Genomic DNA, 16,150 nt, shown 5'->3' with positions numbered 1-16,150 from the left:
AAATGCTGTCCTCCTCTCTTTACGCTCGCCCATTTTCTGTGGCGTTTTCGTGTGACGTCAGGAGGGGATGAGCTGGCAATTGGCTGCGCCACGGCTGCGCTACTGCACGGCTCCCCGGCCGACAGAGTCAGTCGGCCCAGCGTTTCGTCCGCCGGCCACCGGCAGGTCGTCGCAATCAAGGAGGTTAAAAAAAATTGCTTGGTCGCAATTCGTTCGCTTAGTTGAAACGAAGCCAGGACACGTTTGTGAATGGAAGAATGTGCCTTTCTTTACTTGGTTTGTTTGTACACTGTATCTAGCTCCAAGTCAAGGTCGCTTCACACAGGCGCTGCACAAGCGCACATGCGACGCTTCGCTGACTGGTACGCCAGCAGGAAAATATAAGGCCTCTTGAAGGCGGGAGAAGAGTCAGCGAAGTCAATATAGGTACTAAGGAAATAAAATCAACTGATATTTTTACCGTACAGCGTAAAACTAGGGCGCGGGAAGCACTTTTTTGCGCTGGGCGAACAAGCACAGCAGTCAGCAGCACGACTACGCATCTGCGAACGCTTTTCCGTCTACGAAATGCAATTGCTAGACGTGAGCTACTGTGGAAACGCGGGCGACGCTTACTGCACGATCGCAGAACAACAAATAGTCACCTAAGCTGCTTGAAATGCCAAAACTAAATAAAAGTGTAAACCGGTTGTCCAATATATACCCTATATTAGCATAACCCACGAGTCCCGCTCCGTGGCTCGGTAGTCTGGGGCGCTGGGTATGACACCGCAAATATTTTGCAAGTCACGAGTTCGAATCCCCGCGGGTACGTGCTTTTTTTTTTGTAAGTTAACCTTTTTGTTTTCCGCCGATGTTTTCTATATTGAGTTCACCTTTTTTTGGGCCGCAACGTTCATGGCTACACGAACTAGTTCACAAAACGCGCGCAGGCTGGCACATGCATGGCGCGCTAGCGAGTTCTCGTTGGCGTGCTGTTGCCATAAGCACCGACTGCTTGCAGGCAGTGGGCACAGGCCAGAATGAACAGACCCTTGGCCTGGTGCGAACACGCTTTTTACGATACAGGCATGAGGGAGGCAAGCTCCAATTATGGGGGAAAAACGCATGACATTTGGGCGTCTACGGGTACGCGGAGGGCGTTCATGCACTGCGTAGGTTTCGGCTAGTGAATGCTACGATTCCAAGCCGTCCTAGGAGGCTTATCTTTATGCATTTTTACAGCTGACAACATGGCAGAAGCGCGGTACGATGATTACTGAGTCATTGAGAATGCCCATCCAACAACGCCACCGGTTGTGTTTTACAGAACCGAAACCCAAACCGAAACTTGTTTGGTTGCTCACCTTGGGCATCGTCCAATCACGGTGCCCGCTCCTCCTAACGTCACAGCTTTAGTTGGTGCGGCCGCCGCAAACCGCGCATGGTAGTTTTTCTTCTTTCGCGCTTTGTAAAATAATTACCGATTTGTCAATCGTAAAAACGATGAAAAGTGTGCTAATTTGAGCCAGTCTACACAGTGCACACTTTTAAAGGGACACTTTTAAATTAGCACACTTTTAAAGGGACACTGAAGTGAATTTGTCAAGCTCCCGTTTTTGCTTGCACTGCGTAGACTGGCTCAAATTAGCACACTTTTCATCGTTTATCCGGTTGACAAATCGGTAATTATTTTACAAAGCGCGAAAGAAGAAAAACTACCATGCGCGGTTTGCGGCGGCCGCACCAACTAAGGCTGTGACGTTGAGAGGAGGGGCGCCGTGATTGGACGATGCCCAAGGTTAGCAATCAAACAAGTTTCGGTTTCGGTTTCGGTTCTGTAAAACATAACCAATGGCGTTGTTGGATGGGCATTCTCAATATCTCAGTAATCATCGTACCGCGCTTCTGCCATGTTGGCGGCTGTAAAATGCACAAGATAAGCCTCTCAGGACGGCTTGTAGTCGTAGCATTCACTAGCCGAGACCTACGCAGTGCATGAACGCCCTCCGCGTACCCGCAGACGCCCAAATGTCATGCGCTTTTCCCCCATATTTGGAGCTTGCCTCCCTCATGCCTGTATCGTAAAAAGCGTGTTCGCACCAGGCCAAGGGTCTGTTCATTCTGGCCTGTGCCCACTGCCTGCAAGCAGTCGGTGCTTATGGCAACAGCACGCCAACGAGAAGTCGCTAGCGCGCCAGTGCCAGCCTGCGCGTGTTTTGTGAACTAGTTCGTGTAGACATGAACGTTGCGGCCCAAAAAAAGGTGAACTCAATATAGAAAACATCGGCGGAAAACATAAAAGTTAACTTACAAAAAAAAAAAGCACGTACCCGCGGGGATTCGAACTCGTGACTTGCAAAACATTTGCGGTGAACTACATAACGCCTCAGCCCACTCGGCCACGAAGCCGGATCAGCAGGCCTCCCTAATATAAGGTATATATTGCACAACCGGTTTACACTTTTATTTAGTTTTGGCATTTCAAGCAGCTTAGGTGACTGTTGTACTGCGCTCGTGCAGTAAGCGTCGCCCGAGTTTCCACAGTAGCTCACGTCTAGCAATTGCATTTCGTAGACGGAAAAGCGTTCGCAGATGCGTAGTCGTGCTGCTGACCGCTGTTCTTGTTCGCCCAGCGCAAAAAAGTGCTTCCCGCGCCCTAGTTTTACGCTGTACGGTAAAAATATCAGTTGATTTTATTTATTTAGTACCTATATTAACTTCGCTGACTCTTCTCCAGCCTTCAAGAGGCCTTATATTTTCCTACTGGCGTACCAGTCAGCGAAGCGTCGCATGTGCGCTTGTGCAGCGCCTGTGTGAAGCGACCTTGACTTGGAGCTAGATACAGTGTACAAACAAACCAAGTAAAGAAAGGCACATTCTTCCATTCACAAACGTGTCCTGGCTTCGTTTCAACTAAGCGAACGAATTGCGACCAAGCAATTTTTTTTAACCTCCTTGATTGCGACGACCCGCCGGCGGCCGGCGGACGAAACGCTGGGCCGACTGACTCTGTCTGAAGGCCGGGGAGCCGTGCAGTAGCGCAGCCAGCCAATTGCCACCTCATCCCCTCCTGACGTCACACGAAAACGCCACAGAAAATGGGCGAGCGTAAAGAGAGGAGGACAGCATTTTCGAATTAGTTTTTCTACTAAATAAAATCGCGTAAACGCGCCTAGAGTGGTCGAAACATGGCCTGGGGACTCCGGACTACAATTTGCGCTAGTAATCCCGCAATGTTTACATATCACTTCAGTGTCCCTTTAACGCAGAGATATCGTGCCCGGCTCGAACGGTCTGTTTTGGGATGAGGAATGTCCATTAATGGAAGCATGTCACACCCTTGTCCAAAATGGTAGCAGCGACTCGAAAGTTACGTGAGAAGCCGTTGAAGAAGGGATGCTCCACGTTGTGGCAGCTTTGAAATGGCGCAAGCAGTGGCCTGGCTGGGTAAAAGAAACTGGGGCAAACCATTCCCTAACGTTTTCTTGACGTAAAAACCCATGTGCAAACGTGTATACTGGAGGGAAGAGAACGGTCGGCTATTTCGTCGCTAAAAGTCATCAAGTAACAAATCTATAGTCCACGATTGTGTTTTGCGACCCGTCATTTGAAAATTTCCTGCTAGGTATTTCTTTTCTAAAAGAATGCTGTAATGCAGAAACAGAAATGTCTGCTGCATTTCGTGACACACTCGTAGCATTTTTGTGTAAATTTGGGTCGTATTTAATGACTTCACAGATACAGATAGTTCAACAAAGCGAACCTTAGCACTTAGACTGCGTTTCTAAAGTGTCCATGTGCCAGTTTACTGAGATTGAGGGACACAGTAATAAGTTCAACGTGTTCACTCAACGTTTACACAACGCCGACCGCAGCTCCAGACATAGCGGTCGGCGTTGTGTAAATCTTTTTTTATATCCTAAATACTTTCAGAACGCAGTCTAAAAACACACCCAGTACTTAGAATAGGCCGGCTCACAAAGTACCTCAGCCAAAAATTACTGCTGTATGCTCATTGAATAACTCATAAACTTGCTCAAAATGTTTTCTTTTTTTCCCGGTCTTTGCGTTCTTCGAGCTCTCGAATTACGTCATTACAGCGGTTTAGCGGCTATTGGCCGGAATTCCTTCAGTTGCAGCAATGAACGGATTCGATAGCCACTCAAAAAAATGCCACAAAACCAAAGCAAAAACGGAAGGCGTATCTGGTGCGACGAGCAAATCACGGAGTGCTGCTCCGGGCTGTCAATAGTAGCTTTCGCAGTGCTTCCAGAGGTGAAGGAAAGAGTGAAAGCGTTAATCGGAAGTGTCGCAGAGTCCCTTTCAGTCATTTTTATCCAAAGTTCCCTATCAGGTGCCCGGATAAGGCGAAAAATTGTTCGTGCGAAGCACTTCTACCTCAACGCTTTTCCGCTAAGTGCACCCTCCGCAGTGACTAAGGCCAAGAAGCATAGTATAACTTGCGCAGCTACTGCGCTCTTAGAGTGGCCCACTCAGAAGCAGCGGTGGCGGGCTCTAGCACTTCGCTTCACAAGAGCGCCTTCAGTGTTCTGCTGGACATTCTGGTGAACACAGCACTCTTGGAGTGGCTACGATGCTGTCAGCTCTATTAATACTGCGCCCCACAACTTCCATCATCGTCATCGTTATTACTCCTCTTCACCCTTTCCATCACTCTCTTTATCTACTCAACACCTCCTGGACACTGCCTTGATTGAGGTGCCCTCCTCATCTCTACATGCTGTTATCGCCTAAATCGCTTTCTTGTCTTTCCCTGAAGCAACACGGACAAACACACACCTATCCTGTCCCAAGCCCCTAGGCCTTGCCTAGCAGCGCTCGTTCATGCTCGCACGACATTCTTCCGTTCTGCGTTGCGTAGCATGTTGTTTCTTGATCGCAGCGCTTTTCCCCCCCTTAAATACCTTGATTGGCAGGCCTCACACACCGGCGGAACGGCAAACGCGATTTCACGAGGTGGGGCCCCTAGCGCGTTCCCGCTGGAAGGAAAAAGGAAAACAGGTTAGGTACCGCTAACGGCATCTTACTCCCAAAACGGGATAACTCTAACGGTCGGCCTCTCTCCTTTCTATTTGTTGAAGCTAGGGCACACGCATACAGTGGTTGCGATTTGGTTTTTGTCCGTCTACTGTTTCGTGTATGCGACTGATCGCAGTAGTTTTACATTAGGATAAAACTATAAACAGCCGTAGGTCACGTCACCGGCGGGTGATGTCCGCCCCCCCTCCGGTCCAAATGTCATTCTCATGACGCGTACGACGTCTCAACTGGGTCACGGAACTCCCGCCGCCGGGGATGAAAGGGGCGCACGTCTTCCCGTATTGACCGCGGCGCTGAAATGAGGCGTTCTCGTGAACTTTTTACCTGTACGCGGGCTTCCGTAAGGGCTGCTTTCGGCAGCCGGCCATAGCCGCGGGTGGCGCGCAGGAAATTGATTTTCCCCGCTCTCGGCTCGCGAAGCCGTTTCACGCAAGAGCACCTCTGCATTCCCAAACCGCGCCTACGCCACGCAGGTATAGAAATACCGGAGGCCGCGCTGCAGCGCAGTTACTAGGATTATTAATAAACTCAACAGCAACAAGTTCTTGTCGTGGCGGAGCGGCTCAGCTGTTCTCTTGGTCATGTTGAAGGTTGGACCCTGGCGGTCGGTTTTCATGGGCGCTGCGAGGCTAAACCGTTTGCGTGCGGATATTTCGGTCCATGGTTAAGGAACTGCGAATGCCTAAATTAACCGTCAGCCGCTCCTCCTTTTTGCGAGCGCACACACTGGCACGCAGAAATATTTTGTGGGCGTCGTAGCGCATACTCTGCAGCTCGACAAACAAGCAAAAAAAAAAACCGAATAAAAGCACGTTGTTGACCTTGGTCTTTAGAACTAGTTTTCCTAGCGTCAATAATAACTGTTTATTGCTTTTTTTATCGAAGCTGAAGTGCTTTATTAATGCACCGCTCCGCTGGCATTGTTTTTCGCAAATTAACAATTTAATTAAATGTCGTCCGAGCAATAGATTCTGGTACGAATTATGAAATCTGCGCTAACTGGACATACAGAGGAAGGAAGAAAAACAATGCGCAACTCACAAGTGTGCGCAAACAACAAATGCGCAACTCACCGTTGTGAGTTGCGCATTGTTTGCCTTACTTCCTCTGTATGTCCAGTTAGCGCAAATTTCGTAATTCATAATGCACCAACTAGCCAAACAGCACATTTTACTGAAGATTCTAATACAGCAAACCCTCGTTATAAAAAAGCTTTCGGGAGAGGCAGCTGGCTCTGGCATAAGTGATACTTTGTTAAAGGCGGGTATTGTGTCTCTGTACACTACAGTGGGTACAAAGGAACCCTTCGAAATAGCGATTTCGTTGTAACGAAGGTTTGCGGTGCTATATCGAAAGCTTGACCGCCCGACCGACCAACCGACCGGCTTAAACACCTATTTATTTACTTCATTAAGTGCATGATTGTTGCACTGAATTACACAATGAAATAATTAATTAGTTTTTTCTTTTTTGCCACAGCCGTGAACACTCGGAGTTACCGTTTCTACGAACATGCGCACTTTCATGACGTGCCCACTTAACAGCGTATACCTGCTAAGCCGCGTGCCAGGTTGCTACGGTGCTGGCGGACCGGCGTGCCAGCGTGCGGAGGGCTTGTCTCTAGGTTCGCAAGGGCTTTCCTCAAAATGTCGGTGTTGTTCGAAAATGTTGCCAAGTTGCCGTAATTTTGGCCATATTTTTATCTGTTTAATATATTTTTGGTTTTCGTTTTATATTTCATGCCCGCTTCAATACTAGCCCACTTAAACACCGTTCGCACAATTAAACTGTAGATCGTTCTTCACTTTCCAGTAGCATTACAAGTTGCGTCCGGAGTTATTTACGCCGAATATAGTCCCAGCATTTTTGTACCGTAAAAATGAATGAATAGATTTACAAATTTACTTTAGAGAGGGGGAACGGGAGAGGGGAGAGACGGAGACGTTTACACAACCCATGTTCGGTTCCGCACTCATTGATGTTGAGATCAAACGATCTCCCCGAGTTGATGGAGGATTAAGTCATCTTCCCGGGGTGGGCATCAACCCAGGCTTGTTTGAGGTTGAAGTCGTCTTTATGAACGGATGTAAATTTATTGATTTACCTTTCACGGAGACATTCATTTTCAGAAGTAAGCAGGCTCTGAAGACAGGTTTAATGGGGAATTAGAAGTATTGCGTGCAAAGGCGGCTCGAATTATGGAGGTACGGGCAGCGTCGAAAGGCAGGTGTGACGTCTTGGTGTTGCGTCGCTGGATGGCCTCATACTTACACTCGATTGCTGGAAATCAGACAGTGATATGTAAAACAGTGCTGTTGGTTACTCGTATTGGATATGAGGGCGTACAGGCGTAGGTGTCATCAAAAGAAACCTGTGAACAAGGGCTTATGAATTGAAGCGAATACCTCGAACCTATCTGAGCTGGCCTCCAGGTGAGGGCGCTTTGGGCCGTCTTACGAGATTTTAAGAAGCACTTGCATACTTGTGATAGCTGTCACAAAGCGTCATCGTGAAAAAAAATGTATTTATCTTCGCGAAAATTTGTTGAAATACGTTAGTACATGTACATGCTTCATTTTATTTAGCATACGCCTGGCGTTGAGATACGGAACTTTTGGCGCTTGTTTCTTCGCAAGGAGCAGAGTCAGTTTTTTTTTAAAGTCTAAGCTTACGCGGCTAGGGCTCCGAGCATTTTTAATGTCTGTGAACAAATACTCCTGGTACTATGAAGCGCGAGGTGCTCTTATAGTCCAAAGTGTTGGAAAACGGTCGTCCCGGTGTGTGTTGCTATACTGCATCACACGGACGCTACCAAAGTCGCACGTCGTTTAAAACGTGACTTAGACCCCAAGCTTATACGTCTCATCACTTGGATATATATTTCGAGTGAATGATTATCATCAATCGGCACTTTTTTCTAAAAAGCAGTAGAGTAAAAATAAAAGTGTGTGCGCACACGTATGTGCCTTTCTCAGGATGACCTCTGTCAAAGTTCAAGAGAAACAAAGTTTGCGCATACATTTCTCCTCAATTCAGTCTCACCTCTTTGTCGGATGTAAAAAAGCATCGCTGGTCACCTATCTTCACAGAGTGGAATGGTTCATGATTTTTTCCCTCATTTCCATGCTCCCTGCCGTGCGCGGCGTGACACCACTGCCGGGTGCAGCCGCCCCGTTCGGCTCGCTGCCCGTGCTGTACGCGGACGGAGAGATGCTGGGCTCGGACTACGCCATCTGCGTCTACATTGCGCGCCAGTACGGTGAGTGGTTCACGCGCGCGCTGCATGTGCGTTTCTTGGGTGCCTCAAAAATAGATACCGTGCGTGCGTGTACGTGCGCGCGCGCACGTTCCAGCCTTTGTCTCATCTCGTTAATCGACCCCCCTCATTTAAATATTTTTTTCGGTACTCTTGCTGCTTTCTGTTTGATTCATAATAACTGGTTGAAATGACTCCTAGACGATGCCGAAGACGTTTCCGGATTCCGTGGCGCATCGCATCCTTCTCTTGTTCCTCCGCAGGGCTGGAGGGCAGGGACGCCAGGGAAGCGACCAAGTGCGCCACCATCGTCACCGGCATCGCGTCGCTCTTCGCCAGCGTTCGGCGCGCCAAGCCGCAGAGCCTCGCTCCCGACGAAGACGTGAGCGAGGCACGCACGGCCCTTTTTCTGTCGCCCGGCCCGCCAGCGGCGGTGGTTGATGATCGAGTCGGGGAATTACGGCGCCGCTTGCCGCCCGACGTCCTTACAACGCTTGATCGATGGGGCACATACCGAACGCGACGAACAGGACCTCGCTGAACAATACTGGCGAGGCAGGCGAGAGGGGAGAGCGGGGCCCTCGTACATGTATAACGTTTACAGCGGAAAAAAGAAGTAGCTATTTAACACACACAAAAACTGCTGTCGAGCATCTAAGTGGTAGTTTCCGCGTTGTTCGTGTCCTCTGGTCGCGAGCAGGCATTTATAATGCAGTCGCCTCTGTCTGCTACGCGATGTGTTGTCGATTGTGTTGGTCGAAATTTGCGAGGAAGACACCGAATATTCCATGCTGCATAATGTAGACGAAGAAAATAGAATAATGTACAGTAAACCCCCACCTTACTATCGAAAGGGGCTGACACTCAAAACACAGCTTTTGGACAAGCTTTGAATGCCTCGGCGCTTGCACCCGAGAAATCAGCAAAAAAAAAAAAAAAAATCAGGAAATGTTTGAGCGATTCAGTTACATATTTAAAAAAGTAAGTAAAAAACAAAAACAAAAAATTCGCTGAACGTCCGATTAAAAAATTCCGCCTAACTCCGCAGCCTTTTCTGTCCGACATGTGATTGATTTGGGTGTATGCAGTATAGGAACGGCGTACAGGACGAACAACGGATGAGAGATAAGCCCAACTCTCGGCTTTTTTGTTTTGTCCTGTCCTCCGTTGAGCTACTAGCTCCACCGAAACAATAACAACGAACGAAACTTGATTGATTGATTGTGGGGTTTAACGCGCCGACGCAACGCAGGCGATGAGGCGCGCCGTAGTGGAGGGCTCCGGATTAATTTTGACCACCTGGGGATCTTTATCGTGCGCCGAAATCTCGTACACACGGGCGTTTTTGCTTTTCGCCTCCATCAGAAAAGCGGCCGCCGCGGCCGGGAATCGAACCCGCGACCTCGTGCTCAGCAGCGCAACGCCTTAGCCACTGAGCCACCGCGGCGGGTCGAACGAAACTTGCCCAAGAAAAAGTTCTACTACGTTCTCCATCGTATTGTAACTAGCGCGGTGGTTTCGAAAGCTTCGGCCAAGGTTATACGCTCCCGCCTCTAAGAGCTCTTTCACGCTCGTGAAAGAGCCTCTGCGCACGCGCACTAATTGCGCCCCCTACGTCGTTACAAACGCCGGCAGACACCGAGTGGGCGGAATTAGCGTACCAATGGTTCACAATGGCGTAAGATGATGCGAACGTGGCCTAGATTGCGCGCTGTTTAAGAATACGAGTGCGCAGACATCGCGTGTGAGAACAGAACAAGAACGCATTTGCACATCAACAAGGCTGGGCTGTTTGGTGTGCGTTCATTACGAAACCCTGTGTCGTCGATTTATTCAGGGGTTACAATTTGAGCGCGAGGTTTGTAAGCGCTGAACGAAACCAGAAAAGAAGTCTTTTAACACGAAAGTGTTTTGTTCCGGGATTCACGAAGATTTCACTTACGTCACATCCGTCACGGAAATGACGCCAGTACAACGAAGCAAGCGGCCTGTAAAGGGTGCACCCCTGCACACAGGGTCTTCCTGCGTAGAAGCAAGCTTTACTACTAAAGAGTAATATTACTTCACCTAGAGTGAAGGAATATAAATATTTGGGAGTGTGGATAAACGAAGGGGATAACTACTTAAGAACTCACGAGGAGCAACTTAAGGTTAAGGGAAAGCGAAACGCAGCGATAATGAAGCATACAGGTCTGTGGGGGTATAACAAATATGAAGTAGTAAGAGGAATGTGGAAAGGAGTAATTGTTCCGGGTCTCACGTTTGCGAATGCTGTACTCTGCTTAAAATCAGACGTTCTATCAGGCCTTGAAGTAAACCAGAGAACGGTAGGACGTTTGGCCTTAGGCGCGCATGGAAAAACAACTAACCAAGCAGTTCAGGGAGATATGGGCTGGGCGTCGTTTGAAGTTAGAGAAGCTCAGAGTAAAATATGCTTTGAGATGAGGTTGAGGGCAATGCATCAACGAAGGTGGGCAGCTAAGGTTTTTAGGTACCTATACTTGAAAAGCGTAGACACGCAGTGGTTAAGAAAGACTAGAAGGCTAACGATGAAATACGGAAAGAACAGTGGGGAATCCAAAACAGCCAAGGTAACCAAAAAAGAGGCAAGGCAGATTGAAACGAATAAATGGAAGGAAAAAATGGAAGCTAAAACGTCGTTAGAGATGTACAGTGCTGAGAAATTGAACATCAGAAAGGAAAATTTCTACGATAATTCCCAGGGCAGTGCTTTGCTTTTTGAGGCTAGAGCAGGTTGCCTGCGAACTAAGAGTTTTGTGGGGACGTATTCACAAAATGATGGGTATGCGTGGTCTGCGGAAAAGAAACAGAAACTATGCGGCACATAGTGTTAAAATGTGAGGCCCTCACATTCTAACACTATGTGCCGCATAGTTTCTGTTTCTTTTCCGCAGACCACGCATCTACATGAAGGGAATATTGGGCTTCCAGAAGCCCTAGAATTTAAGGGTATCACAGAAGAAGTTAACTTCGAGGCTGTCGAGGGGACAAAAAGAAGATTAGAATGCTGGTGGACGAAAAGCAGAGAGGGGAATATTGCCTAGGACAGTTACCACCTGTAACAGGCAAAAAAAGTATTTCGGGCCTAATAAGCTTTAGTGCCTGCCCTAAGCAGCGCTAGTATTAAACCAAGAGTGTAAAACATGGTTATATTAGTCCTTTTTGGTAAGATGACATGTCATCACCCCGCTTCAAAGGGGAGACCAATATCAATCATCATCATCAGTACGTTATACTTAGGGTTGTTCGTTTTCGGGTTTTATATTTTAACACGAAAGTGTTCTATGCCGGGATACAGCAAGATTTCACTGACGTCATATCCGTAACGGAATTGACGCCAGTACTCCTTTGCCGAAGCGACCCGCGAGCGAGACGTCGCTCGCCAAGCACACCCACACGACAGCCGCCGACCCGCAAATCATGCTCAGCTGCAGATTTAGCTGTACATTTCACGTTCGTGTTTTACCGATTCCTATGACAGAGGAATCAACCACAGTTTTTTTCTTTAACTCCCTACATACTCAGCTTTGAAGCTGAGCGGAAGACCGTAATTCAAACTATCGGAAGCGCACTTCGGTTTCAGCTCGCAGTCACGTTTGAGGAGTTAACAGTCGTACGTGTCTTTTAAAGGGACACTGAAGTGATTTGTAAACATTGCGGGATTACTAGCGCAAATTGTAGTTCGGAGTCCGTAGGCATTGTTTCGACCACTCTGGCCGCGTTTACGCGAATTTATTTAGTAGAAAAATCAATTCGAAAATGCTGTCCTCTTCTCTTTACGCTCGCCCATTTTCTGTGGCGTTTTCGTGTGTCGTCAGCAGGAGATGAGCTGGAAAATGGCTGCGCTACTGCACGGTTCGCCGACCAGCCGACCTACCGATCGAGTCAGTCGGCCCAGCGTTTCGTCCGCCGGCCGCCGGCGGGTCGTCGCTATTCGCTCGCTCAATTGAAACTAAGCCACAACACCTTTGTGAATGAAAGAATGTGCCTTTCCTTACTTTGTTAGTTTGTACACTGTGTCAAACTCAGAGTCCGGGTCGCTCCACACAAGCGCTGCACAAGTGCACATGCGACGCTTCGCTGACTTTACGCTAGTAGGAAAATCTAAGGCCAATTGAAGGCGGGAGAAGAGTCAGCGAAGTCAATATAGGTACTAAGAAAATAAAATCACCTGAAACTTTTACCGTACAGTGCAAAACTAGGGAGCAGGAAGCACTTTTTGCGCTGGGTAAACAAGCACAGCGGTCAGCAGCACGACCGCACATCTGCGAACGCTTTTCCGTCAAAGAAATGCAATTGCTAGACGTGAGATATTGTGGAAGTTTGGGGGACACTTACTGCAGGAGTGATATACAACGAATAGTCACATAAAATACTTAAAATGCTTAAAATAAATAAAAGTGTAGACTGGTCATACATTATGAACCTTATATGTCCAAACTGGCCAGCGCCGGCTCGTGGCCTAGCGGTCTGAGGCGCTGGAATTTGTTTCGAAAGTCGCAAGTTCGAATCCCGTACATGTTTTTTTTTGTAAGTTGATTTTTTCGTATGCGGCTGATGTTTTCTGAACTGAGTTCACCATTTTTGGGCCGTAACGTTCACTGCTCCACGAGCGAGATCGCAGAACGCGCGCATACTGACAATGACGCGCTAGCGAGTTCTCGTTGGCGGGCTGTTGCCACAAGCACCGACTGCTTGCGGGCAGTGGGCCCAGGCCTGAATCAGCACACCCTTGGCCTGGTGCGAACTAGTCTTTTACGAACAGACATGAGTGAGGCAAGCTCCAAATATGCGGGAAAAGCGCATGGCATTTGAGAGTCTGCGGTGACGCGGAGGGCGTTCATCCACTACGATTCCAAGCCGCCCTGGGAGGTTTATCTTAGACATTTGACAGCCGACAACATGGCAGAAGCGCGGTACGGCGATAATTGAGAAATCGAGAATGCCCATCCAACAACGCCATCAGATGTCAAGCATGTTGTTTTACAGAACCGAAACCGAAACCGAAACTTTTGATTGCTAACCTTGGGCATCGTCCAATCACGGTGCCCCCCCCCCCCCCCCTCCTGACGTCACAGCCTTTAGTTGGTGCGGCCGCCGCAAACCGCGCATAGTAGTTTTTCTTCTTTCGCGCTTTGTAAAATAATTACCGATTTGTCAACCGGATAAACGATGAATAGTGTGTTAATTTGAGCCAGTCTACACAGTGCAAGCAAAAACGGGAGCTTGACAAATTAACTTCAGTGTCCCTTTAATGTGCACGCCGGCTCACTACTACGCAGGCAAGCGAGACCGCGTCCTGCAGTAAGCACTGTTTACGAGCAGGGCTAAGTTTGCACAAGCGTCGTACAACAGGCACCAATGTGGCTTTAAAAGCGGTTACTGTTCGAGGATGGCAGCTATCCAAAATTGCAATGAAATGAAAATTGCCCACATGGAAGAGAAGAAACGGCACGTAATAAGGGCTTAGATCGCGTCGCTTTTTTCTGATTTTTTTTTATTCGGGCGTCAGTGTTTAGCATGCGTTTTTTAGCAACAAGCTCGTCTTGACTGCTCTACTTCGTCTCGCTGCACGTTCTCCTCACCTTACTGGGTGGGCCGAAACAGCGAGAAAGAAAATAATTGTGAAACGCCTTTAGAAATAATTACATCTTAAAGAAGCCATTAAGACCAAATACAGCTTCGTTCAGTTTGAAAGAGCTGGGCTTTGGTAATTCACTCAGCTTCATTGCAGCCACGAAAAACTTTCTAACAAAAAAAACTTAAAAAATAATAACAAAAAGCTTTCAAATTTCCCGCTACTGTTACGGGCAGGAGTGACGCAATGTGGGCCAACACACACACACACACACAAAAAAAAAACAGTTCTCCGTGTGTTAATTGCTCATCAGCGTTCAAGTGATAAGATCAAACAGAACTTGAGGCGTGAGTAGAATCGCCAAGTCATGTTTTTAAAGGTGTGGATTACATCGGCGGCCGCCAATCACACAAACGCGATCCTGTGATGACGTCATAGAGAATTCGCCGCAAAGCGAATAAGGTGTCGCCACTGTTTCATTAGTTTTCCTTAGGGTCTAAATAGCTTTTATTTTAAGTTCGCGAAGAAATTGGTATCATTGCCATTGGGCAACGCGTTGTTTTTTACAAACCAAACTTGTATTTTGTGTTAGTAACCTCTTTAAGCATGTCCGCGTAGGAAAGAAACATCTGTTACATCGGCTAGGTAGGGGATAAGACGTTAATTGATAGCATTGCACGCGAATCTACTCGGGTCAAGAACAACCCTCATTTATTTGGTACTTAGGCCCGGTCACTAAGGCTTGTGCGAATCCCGAACAAGTTTTCGGCCGACGGTCCTCAAGGCTAAAAAAAAAAGGAGAGCAAAGTCTAATGACACGGTGTTATCCACCAGGAGGCACTGCATCCACTAGGCGCGCGAAAAAGAGCGCTCGCAATGCGTGGTTCCAAAAGAGCTCCGAGGTAATGGGCTTACATCTAAGGCCCTATCAAACGGCTCCGGGTCCGCGTGAAGTATAAACAAAACGTTGTAAATGTAGCACGCGTGGACGCCGCATGCGTTTACGGCTACTTGTGAATAAAACAGAGGTTTCTTTTCTCCTGCCTTCATTTTTATCGCCTGATCCCTTTTACCTATCGCCACACAGCGTAATCTCGTCTACATCAGTGATTCCGATATTTCCCTCCCTCTTCTTATAATAACAAATCGATGTAAGTAAGGTGGTTGCAAACGTTCGCCGGGATGTTGTTCTGGTTTTTGGAACACGAATTCTAGCAGGCGCCATGTGATTAGATGAATAAAGTATCAGGCGAGGCGGTAAAGAGGCGTTCCTTTTTACCTTCTGACTCACGCAATAGCAGCGGTAGCCACCCTATCACCGGCTGCTGGTATTCTATGCGAGCACAAAAGCATGTTTTGCTGCGGCACTTTTATGGTCGTTAAATTCTAGGACATCTGTCCGATAAGGTTTTGATGTACAGTCATGGAACAATGAAATGCAAACATGAAAATATGAACCGGAAAACCCAAAATTGAAAAATAATGGCGCGCTTTTGGGAAGCCACCTTTACCAACTTCGTCCTGCATGCCAGTCTATCTCTCATGTAATTACTTAAATGCTGTCGACGCAACAGAGGGCGCCACCACCTCAGCAAGCGCGCTATTGCTCCTCCCACCAGCGCTACTCCGGCGCCCAATCAGCGCGCGTCGTGTGACAAGAGAGAGACTCACAATCTTTGAATACACTTATACACTGCATGCTTCGCTCCTCCCGAGGTTTCACGTTAGTGGAGATAGCCCGGGATTTTTGTATCTAAGCTTTCCCCGAAACAATTACATGAAGAATCGCCGCTAAAATGACTCTATCATTACTTTTAAGTTTCATTACTTGTCATAAATTGTTAGCCTATGGTGAAATTGTAAACGCTACAGAATGGCCGTCTGCTGTCAACAGACGGCATCTACGGGAGGAGTATGGTTACCGAGAACGGCTGTACGTTTTGGCATTATTTCAATTATTATTATTACATTATTGCATCCCACTAGAAGCGTGGGCCTTATGCGCGGTGGAAATTCCTTCCATGTACCTTACAAAGGCAGCTCATGAAAGCAGACGTGCACGTATCACACGTTGTTCTGGCGCCATTTTTGCCTCCCTCCATGGGCTTCTATTATCACGTGGCCGAAGGTTTAATATCTCTGACCTTTTTCGGTAATATTTAGGACGGCATAAATACTTGATTTGTTTTTCTCTCATAGTTTGTCACGAACACATTGTGGCAGACATTTATGCCGGTGTTATTCGCTGTGGC

At 47.7% G+C, this 16,150-nt stretch overlaps 1 protein-coding gene across 2 annotated transcripts in view; it reads left to right on the top strand.

The window, feature by feature from the left end:
* Nucleotides 1-16,150, top strand: part of LOC144178810 (glutathione S-transferase 1-like) — a 57,451-nt gene that overhangs the window by 15,258 nt on the left and 26,043 nt on the right. The window contains exons 3-4 of one of the 2 annotated variants that reach the window (XM_077706933.1): nucleotides 8,210-8,302; nucleotides 8,563-8,681. In XM_077706933.1, coding sequence (XP_077563059.1) covers nucleotides 8,210-8,302; nucleotides 8,563-8,681 — 212 coding nt within the window. Of the gene's footprint in view, nucleotides 1-8,209; nucleotides 8,303-8,562; nucleotides 8,691-16,150 lie in introns of both variants that reach the window. The other variant, XM_077706932.1, reaches the window with a different exon arrangement.

The sequence above is a fragment of the Haemaphysalis longicornis genome, unplaced genomic scaffold (genome assembly GCF_048455015.1).
Source record: "Haemaphysalis longicornis isolate Haplotype H1 unplaced genomic scaffold, Haemaphysalis longicornis Haplotype H1 scaffold_4, whole genome shotgun sequence".
Classification (NCBI taxonomy): Eukaryota; Metazoa; Arthropoda; class Arachnida; order Ixodida; family Ixodidae; genus Haemaphysalis; species Haemaphysalis longicornis.
The sequence above is the reverse complement of the archived record's forward strand: the minus strand, read 5'-3'. Positions and strand labels throughout refer to the sequence as shown.